General features: G+C 35.1%; 1 protein-coding gene across 1 annotated transcript; it reads right to left on the reverse strand.

Annotated features, from left to right (window-relative positions):
* Positions 1-487: 487 nt before the first annotated feature.
* On the reverse strand, positions 488-8118 carry LOC144446521 (alpha-aminoadipic semialdehyde synthase, mitochondrial-like). Its single transcript, XM_078136338.1, has 10 exons — positions 7882-8118; positions 7232-7408; positions 6292-6444; positions 5866-6012; positions 5577-5655; positions 4899-5026; positions 4079-4362; positions 3446-3557; positions 2302-2364; positions 488-580 (listed from the first exon to the last, which is right to left on the reverse strand). Exons 1-10 carry the CDS (start codon positions 8116-8118, stop codon positions 503-505), a joined length of 1458 nt encoding a protein of 485 aa, XP_077992464.1. The 3' UTR covers positions 488-502.
* Positions 8119-11143: the final 3025 nt, after the last annotated feature.

An 11143-nucleotide genomic window follows, 5' to 3' on the forward strand; every position in this document is an offset into this window, starting at 1 on the left:
CACGCACACATACATACATACATACATACATACATACATACATACATACATACAATGTACATACATACATACATATTCATACAAATAAATATTAAAATCAAAGCCTGTATAGTAAATGTGACAGTTTACAATAGGAACATATACAAGGAAATCAGGCCTTTCAGGCGAACGTCAAACATTCCCAAATTAAATAATCAGTACAGTAAAGAATATAAATACATGACTATTGATATGTGTTTTACAAAATAAAATTGCAAATTAAGCTTGCTTGTATATAATCTTTCTCTTCTTCTGCTGAATCAATTCAAACATTTATAATCAAGCACAAATAATATATATGTATATATAAGATATAAGACATCGTGTAAGTTCCTAGAAGCACAGTATTCTTTTGAATCAGATGAAGGTTATCACACCAAATACATAGCTGAACATTGTGTGTCTCCACCAACGACTCCCCTCCCCACCCCCACCACGAAGTACTTTGTGTTTGTACTGATGCCTATATTTCATGTTCCTTTCTCAAGTCTTCAATGTATTTGTATTTCGGAGTAAGTTCACCATTGGAGCATATGATAGCCTGTTGATATGAAACAATGTGTACTTTTAACAAGTTTATATATAGGTTGTGTGGCATATTTGACGCATGTTCTCATGACATTGTTAAAACTGACGAACATAGTGGCATAAATATGTATAAAACGGTTGAACATAGTGGCATGCATATGTATAAAATGTCGAACATAGTGGTATAAATTTGTATAAACTGTTGAACATAGTGGTATACATATGTATAAAAGTGTTGAACATAGTGGCATAAATATGTATAAAATGTTGAACATAGCGGCATGCATATGTATAAACTGTCGAACATAGTGGCATGCATAAGTATAAACTGTCGAACATAGTGGTATATATATATGTATAAACTGTTGAACATAGTGGTATACATATGTATGAAAGTGTTGAACATAGTGGCATACATGTGTATAAAATGTTGAACATAGTGGCATGCATAAGGGACCGGTCAGTTTCTTCGGCCTGGGGGGGTCCGGTGGATTGGGAGGGGGCTCACTCTATTTTTGAAATTGGCAGTAGGGGGATCATGCTGTTTTCAGAATTGTGGGGGGTCATTGTATTTTGGATTGTGATGGAAGAAAAAAATCCCTTTTCTACAATGGCATATAGCCTTGTCTGAAATGCGGTACATGTCAATATTGGTTCTTCTCCCTGTTTCTTACTGCACGAGGTGTACACATCCCAGTCTCAAAGTTCTTCCCCCTACCTCTTACTGTCAAGTGTTATCAAACTTAATATTTCAAAAATATTTTTCTTTTTACATGTTGTTGCTGTCTTGTAAAGCTTGGAATTTATTGTCTGAAAGGGTCTGAATAGTCTCAAAATTGACTTTTCAGAGTAAAAAACCTCCAGGGCTTCTAGGGGAGACCCCCTAGGAACCCCCATAAGAGATATACACATTCCCTGCCCAAGCTTGCCTATACCTTTCACTGTCAAGATGCTATTAAACTCATTTTGGAATATATTTACCATGTGTAGTCAATAGTTATAATTATGATAGTGCTAACCCGGGATCTTATAAAGTAGATGCAAGAGTCACGATCAAAAAATACCTGTCATGTGAATATAATATATATATATATATATATGGGGGGGGGGTCATCATGTTTTAGAATTAAGTGATAGGGGGGTCAACCTGTTTTTGGTTTTACAGATGGTCAGTGACTTTTTCTTGGCCCAATTTAAGAATCCACCCCACCCCCCCACCCCCAGGCTGAAGAAACTGACCGGTCCCTAAGTATAAAATGTCGAACATGGTATAAATATGTATAAACGGTCGAACATAGTGGCATACATATGTATAAACTGTCGAACATAGTGGCATACATATGTATAAACTGTTGAACATAGTGTATAAAAGTGTATAAAATATGTATAAAAGTGTTGAACATAGTGGCATACATATGCATAAACTGTCGAACATAGTGGCAATGACTGTTGCATACATATGTATAACCTGGCGAACATAGTGGCATACATATGTATAAACTGTTGAACATAGTGTATAAAAGTGTATAAAATATGTATAAAAGTGTTGAACATAGTGGCATACATATGCATAAACTGTCGATCATAGTGGCAATGAATGTTGCATACATATGTATAACCTGTCGTCGAACATAGTGGCATACATATGTATAAACTGTTGAACATAGTGGCATACATATGTATAAATTGTTTAACATATTGGCATACATATATATGATATATATATATACTTACATCTCTGACAACAGGAGACAAATGAGTCTCACTATCCAAGGACTGATTGGCATTCATTGCAGCCTGAGCAAAGTGAGATAAATGTAAATATGTTACAGACAAATCACAACATTTTTACGTTATTCTTTGACACCATTAGACTATATTTCTATCAGATATTTCATATGATATGAGAAAGAGGATGACGATTTATTATACAAAAAAGAATAAAAGCATGTAATCGAAATTCAATTTGAAACTACTAGCGGAAGCCTATTGGTGCCTTCTCTTGTGTCTGTCTGTCTGTCTGCCTGTCTGTCTGTCTGTCTGTCTGTCTGTCTGTCTGTCTGTCTGTGTGTGTATGTGTGTGTGTGTGTGTGTGTGTCATTGTTTTCCCAAAACGGATGGGTCAATACAAACGAAATGCTGTGCTCATATTTTAAAATTAATGGCTAGATCTGACTAGGTTTTGGTAAAAATTATATGAATACTAATGAGCTATTTACGTAATTACTTGGGGGGGGGGTAGTTTGGGTATTGTATCCTTCAAATCCATTATAATTTGGTACATACATTCATGATCCCAAAGTGTATGTGTCATGTCAAGTTTGATAATATAGCTTGTAGGTTTCTTTCATAATTAATGATTTTCAGCAATAAGCCTATATCTTAAGAATGCATGCTTCAAATTCAATATAGTTTGGCACAAACCTACCAAAGCGCACATGTCCTGAAAAAATAATATCTAGTTGTAATGAGTCATTTGCATAATAAATTATTTTCGGTAATTAGGATATATATGAAGAGTGCAAGCTTCAAGTTCTACATAATTCAAGTTGGCACATACATTCATGATACCAGGGTGCACATGTCTCATAAACTTATTAATGTAATGCTTAGTTTAGTGCAAATTGCTATTTTTAGGAATTTGGCTATATCTTTAACATGCTCTCTTCATATTCAATTAAATACATATTACATATATACATATATACATGTTCTGTTGCATTCCAAGAATTATTGTGTGTGAGAACTAAAATCTTAAGACACTGCCCATGAAGGCATTCGGTTTAAATCTGGTTCTGATTATCATCTAGTGAACATGAAATAACCTCTCTTGTTGTTACAAGTTCTATAAGAAGTAGAAACTGGCGATGTGACTGACCATTTCTTTGATATATGGTAGCAATATACTTCCGAAGTAATCAACGGATTCCTTTGGCAGCTGAGTTGGCATGTTACCAATAGAACACAACAACACACCCTCTCCAAAAAGGCTACCAGAGGAACAAACAGATAATAAAACAGTGACAGTAGATATTTGTGATTTGAATCACATTGTGGGGTATAAGGTTATGAAAGATTAAACCATGTAGTTTTTGTGCGTTTCAACAGTAAGTGTGTTTAAACAGTTATTAGTTTCAACGGTTAATTGAAATGCAAATTCACGTATGTCACAAATATTATGCTATCTCATTTTTTAATAATTGCCAAGAGTTTTCAGTGAAAATGGTGGAAATGAATAATTCAAAAATTAATAATACTATCGTTTAGCTGCACACACTTCGTGATACTCAGAAAACATTTACTGACACGCGTCTAAACAAAGCCACAAGCCACATGTCTTTCCAAAGTATAAGTTCTGTCATCGTAAAGTGTTTCTAGTACTGTTTGATTCTATCAGCCCCCTCAATAAACTAGTGTCAACCTGGGTCAACTTCATTACTGTATCAAAATTCATGTTGATATGTGTGATACTAGTCATCGTATTTACAATTATATATTTTAAAAACCCCACCTGTCTGTCTTTAGGTGATAATGTACATCGTTAGTTTTATGTATAGAAAACGGGGATCCAATAGTCGTTCCACGTTCAACCAACTCCACAGAGCCACCTGTTTCTGCTGCAATATCGCTAATAGCCAAAAGACGGTGTGGTAAACCAGGACAGCCTTCAGTTTCATCTGTCTTTGTACCTCTGTAAGCACCAAGCAGTGTGGCTAGATCGGTTTTCTTGACCAATTTTGGTTGATCTGAAGTCCAATGAATGCAATTTACTATGACAGAAGCCCAGGGTGCATACTGAAAACAGAAAATGACACGGATGAACACCTGCTCATCTATTGTGCTCATTGAAATATTGGCAAATAAATGTCCGGGTAGTAGTTAGGAAAGACTACGGGAATGTACCGCCTAAATTTTTCACTAATACCAAAAATATTGGTCCACTTTCCGTATTGATCGGGAATGATGGATACTTGCTGGCACGCATGCTTTACGTGGCCAGGTCCAATGTCGTCCATGTTAAATTGGTGAGAAATGTTCATTTGATAGACCAACCTTGCTATGTCGTTCTACTTTAAAATGTGAAATAACATTTAAAAATATTTAAAAAAGACCTAGAGAGAGAGAGAGAGAGAGAGAGAGAGAGAGAGAGAGAGAGAGAGAGAGAGAGAGAGAGAGAGAGAGAGAGAGAGAGAGAGAGAGAGAGAGAGAGAGAGAGAGAGAGGGAGGGAGGGAGACCGTGTTTGTCACTCAGTAATTGAAAAAAAAAATAATGTATAAAAATTGTGTATGTAGAATGGAAGTGTGATACGTTGTATTTTATTTTAACTTACTCTTGTATTGAAATTCGATTCATACAAATCAGGATGTTCCTTGTACTCTAAAGAACAAAATCCTGTACCATTCTTCCTGAAGAGATGGTCTTTCTTATTTATAACTGTTCCGTAAATCGTTTTATGATCTGCAAACGAATCCGGTCCGACGGTTAACGGGCGCAAACTTACATTTTATGAAAGTCAGACGAAACTTGTTAATTTTACATTGCAATTTTTTGTGAAAAAAAAACATTTACTAAACAGTACATTTTGAGTACTACATTGCAGTATGTGTTGGGGTATGATATGAATACAGAAACACATTATAGTCAGATCTGGCTCATGCTCCAAAGGAGGTTGCCAGCCAGTGTCTGTCTGTCTGTCTGTCTGTCTGCCTGTCTGTATTTTTGTCTGCCTGTCTTTCTTTCTGTCTGTCATTCTGTCTATCTGTTAGCTGAATATTGTACATTGTCAATTATCTAAGCTTAATTACGACACAATTGTGCGACACTAGATATTAATCAAATAAGTTAATTAATCAGCAACAAAAAAGAAGACGTCTGAATAATTCCCCTTTGCTATCACTCTACGAGTAGTATATGGAGACGTCAAGACAGCCAAGATATACTCCATGTATAAATCATGCATGCATTGCTGTACCTATCGCACGCTGCAGTGACTATTTCGAATTCGTACCTCCATATTTAGCAGCATATTCCAATTCTGCTGGTGGTACAAATCTGTGCGGAAGTTCTTTGAATATCTCCTGGGCACCCTGCATATGTAGGCAGACATATAAAAATTGACATACACATGGAAGAGAAGTCTTAAACAAAGTGATATATGTGATACTTGAAACTCCACCCACCATCCATACCCCCATCCCATCCCATCCCATCCCATCAGAAAATATATTGGTATTAAGATATATAACAAGTATACATTTTACGCCCTCAATTTATAATACTTGGGAAGAGTTTCTTACCTGAGAAGCATTGCCAGAGCCAGTGAACACAAAGGTCAAAGGTCCTATAGATTTTGGCATCAGTCCCAGTGCTATCTCATGCCCAGTCTCTTTGACTGCCTGTTTTGCTGCATGAATATCACGGTAACTGTGTGCTAAACCGATATGCTGTGAACACAGAAGAAGTTGTTATTTAAGTACCTATTTGTATCGCAAATCATATACATGTGATTCTGATGTGTTTATTAGGGTTGAAACTGAACACTACACGTAGGCATAACTTGATAAGTATAAAGGATTGCTAAACCGTACGTTGGTAGTTTATAGTTTCCGTTCGTTGCATCTATCATGATCTAGATCTCTACCCACAACTGTATTTTACAGTGTAAGCGTTCACCTGCATGCCATATGCCAACGTGATAACTGATCAGTTAGATATATATTTACCACAAACGGAGTGTTGTGACCTAACCCCAACAATCTCATTCCTAGTCCATGGAGTATGTCGATCGTTCCAGCAATGCCTGCAAATTTACCAAAGGCTAATAGACGTTTACCCATATCATCAACCATCATTTCATAATCCACCAACCGTATTTTCTGGAAAGAAATTATGACTATGAAAACTTCAAACTGTATATATTGTAACATGAAAACATTGTTTCGTGTGATGGACTGTAAACTAGCTTATTTGCATAATATAAAAAGCCATATACATGATCTACCATTTCAATGTATACAGAACATTCAGTCCGACAAGATGTGCATTATATATATTCATGCACACATACATACATACATACATACATACATACATACATACATACATGCATACACGCACACACAAACACACAAACACACATACACACATACATACATACATACATACATACATACATACATACATACATACATACATACATACATACATACATGCATACATGCATACACGCACACACATACACACACACACACATACACACACATACATACATACATACATACATACATACATACATACATACATACATGGTACGGAATTGTTACACATGTTGAAATTGATACAACATCAATCTTCCTAGCACTCTGATTCGTTTGACAGTCGCTAATACACAAGAGGTACACATGTAATATCCGATATGAGCACGTTCGCTTATTCCTTTCTTCGGTTCCATTACAACCTCAAATTATCAACTGGCAGGTGTTTCCCATCATTCTACGTTCATTTCCCAATGTGCTGTGGTCTGCCACAATATATACCTATACCGGTATGTGTTAGTGGTAAAGATGAACCAATTTATCCTGTATTCAAAGCACATGTTTCAAAGGTTCTGGTGAAAGGTGTCCTCAAACGGTAAACACGTTTATGACAAGTAAAAGACGTTACCTTTTCCAGCATAGCATCTAGTAATGGCATACTCTCTTTCCATGCCTCACTTGTAAGAGAGAAGAAGGCGTATGATTTATTTGGGATAAGTTTTTCAATCGGTACTTGCTTGAGACAAATAATTAAAGAAGCTTCTGTGATGTCTTCCTGGACTACTGCTCCAGAATTCTCGTATTCCTGGAAAGTGAAAGATCCAGTGAGCTCTTCCTGATATTCCTTATTTATTTATGTACTATCATTTCTTAACATAATATTAAATGTCTTGCCGATTAATATGTTTGAGGTTTCTACCGTGTGGAGATTTGATTATACCAATCAAATTTAAAAAGAAGGAGTTTGATTCTCCCAGGAGTAAATAACTTGTATTGATAGACAGTCGACATTGCATACATACTAGTACATGTAGTACATACATTCGCTTATTCCACGCGAATCCAAATGGCCATGACTCCTGCTAAAATTGTTAAACGCTTATCAACATAGATCAGGTATGGCCCCCAAAAATTATGTTGAGCGCTGAGGTGGCATTGGAAAATACACATTACTACATTAACATAATTTACTACTGCATTTGTTAGTGAAGACTTCAAGTAGGCCTTAATGTTTGTCAACTATGAAATAAGTGTGAAGCCTCGAATTGAGAACGGTACCTGCATAGAATAAACCAGTTTGTTGGAAGGCTGCACCAATACTTTGATACCGTGGTTTGTTATTTCCTGGACATGTTTTGGTCCGATTGCTGCTCTTCTTTCCCACGGTGTCCCATCTTCACGTCGTAGAGCAATCACCAGGGGTCTTTGTGGATTTCCAGAAAATGGTCTGACAGCATGATTTTGAGTAACAGTCAATACTCTCCTGTATAACTTTACTGTGCGGTTCTTCCACATTATGTTGTGTTTAGAACGTCCTTAATACGGGTGTAAGTTGTCCGCAGTGTAATAATCATACAGCTAGTGATATTCATGTTCATTCATGTTCAACGTATACGTGGCTGAGTGCATGTTAACGTTAATCGTGATAAGATAGAACGTTTATGTGTACATGTGCGAGTGTCTAAAATATTTCAGGTTGACCCTCCCCCCCCCCAAAAAAAAATGTTTAAATGTGTGTTTTCTTTTGTTTTGACAGTGCTAGCATATCCCCTCAAATAATTTTGTTTTATAGTCAATAGTGAAATAGATTTGTGCAACAAAATATACAACTTTTCTGTTGGTATTGTACTACAGTAGGGATGATAATGGATTAAAATATGTTTTAATGGAATCTAAATTGGAATGATAGCAAAAATTTGAGACTCAAAATAGTGGGGCAATTTGAACCATTTTTACTAATATAAATTAAGAACCAAACAGATTATCATTGTAGTAGCAATACTGAAATCATTATTGTCAACAGGTTTAAAATCGTATAACAGTGACTTTTCTAAAGATATGCCGTTGTGATGCCCTAACCCATCCCTTTCCAATTTCATATTAAAAGAAAGGGACCGGTAAGGGATGTCGGACACGTCGTATCTCTCATACAAAAATCGGATATCACCCTTTGTCAAAGTACAGGTCGATTATCATACAAACCATCGCTTTGAACAACGACTCGTCAATCAGTAAAATGGCGGTCGCATTCAACTACTCAGAGAAATGTGTCTGTGGTCTTTTCAATTTGTATTGACATACCAGGCTATATCTTATTTCCACTACAATATCTATGTTGTTATTTAAACGGGAAGTATATCTCGATGAACGTTGACATTGGTACCATTCTAAGTGATAGGACCTTGGATGCAAGGTTATCAAGTTCTCCCAAGTTAATTACAAGTATATAAATTTATAAAATAGTGCCAGTGGTATTGTAGCACAACTGTATGGTTTATGCGTTAATTTTACTGTTGGTATGGGCAGTATCTTTATGAGGTTAAGTGAAAGTTTTAAAGTTTATCCACTTGCCTAATTATCCATGTTATTATTATTGCAATATATATCACCGTTTTACTGTTGTTATGCATGTATTCTTGTTTCTATGCAAATATATATATATATATATATATATATATATATATATATATATATATATATATATATATATATATATATATATATATATATACACACACCATCATTTGGCTGTTGTTATGGATATATATATATGTATGTATGTATGTATGTATGTATGTATGTATGTATGTATATATGTATGTACATGTATGTGTGTATGTACGTATGTGTCTGTCTGTCTGTGTGTATGTATGTATGTATGTATGTATGTATGTATGTATGTGTCTATCTGTATGCATATATATATATATATATATATATATATATATATTTATATTTATATATATATATATATATATATATATATATATATATATATATATATATATATATATATATATATTATATATATATATGTATGTGTGTGTGTGTGTGTGTACTCACACACATACAACATTTGTCTTGTGCCACAATGATGAAATGTGACAATGTGCAAAATTTTTGTCAAGTCGGGTGATATTGTTTCAGGTCAACTGTCTTCTATTGTAGATACCTCTGTATTTGTATCATTTTGTTTCTTAGCCTATCGATTGCTACTTGGTGGATCTGCGTGACTCAGCTACCTTTGTCCACTCTGAATAGTGTGACTGAGTATCAAAGATTCAGTCAGTATTAAAACAGGCTACATTTATTTCAAACTAAAACAATGATGTACTCTCATTTTCTTAGATGGTTCATATCACCTTTTATTAATCAAAGCCATTTTCATCAACTCACACAAAATTGATGTGGAAATCAACTGGCCCAGACTTTTTTACAATGCTTCATTTAAATACCAATGCACATGGTAAAATGACATTATTTAACAAGAAATAAACTTGTATATTTTGTAATTGGTTATACTAGAAATAGTACCTGAACTGAATATTATGTATACAATTCCAGAATTAACGCTAGTAAACGAGAAACAATAAAGGCCTCATTGGATAAGGATTCTGCAGCATATTCTCGACACATTGCATTACTCCCTCTGTATTCTTTGTACACAAGTCTGATGTCTTTGTAACGGTTTTGTCTTCATCTAGAAAACTAGTAATATCTGGCAGTCAGTGTTTTTTCATTCTGTCATGGTCTCTGGTAAGACATTTTGAATTATCAGGAGTTTTTTCAATGTCTTCTTTCAAAACATCTTGAAGGAACTCCCATTATTGTTACACTGTAGCAAGCCCCCATGTGGCTAATTTGATAGATGGCTATTAACAATGTGCATATGTTGCCCAATATGATAATTCATCATCTGAGAATCCATTTAAAGATGGCCGTCAATTTAAAGATGGCCGCAAGTGCTGCAACTGCTCCAAAATGGCTGGTATAAAAGATTGCTTCTGATTGGTCAATATATTGCAGGATAATGTCATTTTTTGGGCCATGTGAGGCTGTGCAGTGCTCTGAAGGTTTTGATAGGAGATAAAGAGTGGAGATTGAAGACAGGCAAGTTGGTACTTTTAAAGCTCGGTTTTCTCAGCTATACAGTGTGTAATGCAAGGCTTATGAATATTCTCCCATTATAATAGGTAGTCTTTCAGAGGGTAAAGTAAATTCATAAAACACATGTCTGAGAGCAAAATGTAAAAAAAAAAATGAAAGCTCATATCTACACTACAATAGAAAACTAACAAACCATGCTGACTTGATTCAGACTATGAGAACAATCAGAACACAATAAAAAGTCATATTACTACCATGGAAAACAAGCTATCGATAAACTATGATAGACACACAAAGTAAAACCATTGTTTTTGCCTGTGGTAGATGATAGCAGTGTCTTGGTTATACAGATATAATCACCCAGTAATCATGAGAGTGTAAACACCAAAAGTCTCAAAAAATCCAGACCAGTTTGTATTGACATAAGTTTGAA

The sequence above is a fragment of the Glandiceps talaboti genome, chromosome 1 (assembly GCF_964340395.1).
Source record: "Glandiceps talaboti chromosome 1, keGlaTala1.1, whole genome shotgun sequence".
NCBI lineage: Eukaryota > Metazoa > Hemichordata > Enteropneusta > Spengelidae > Glandiceps > Glandiceps talaboti.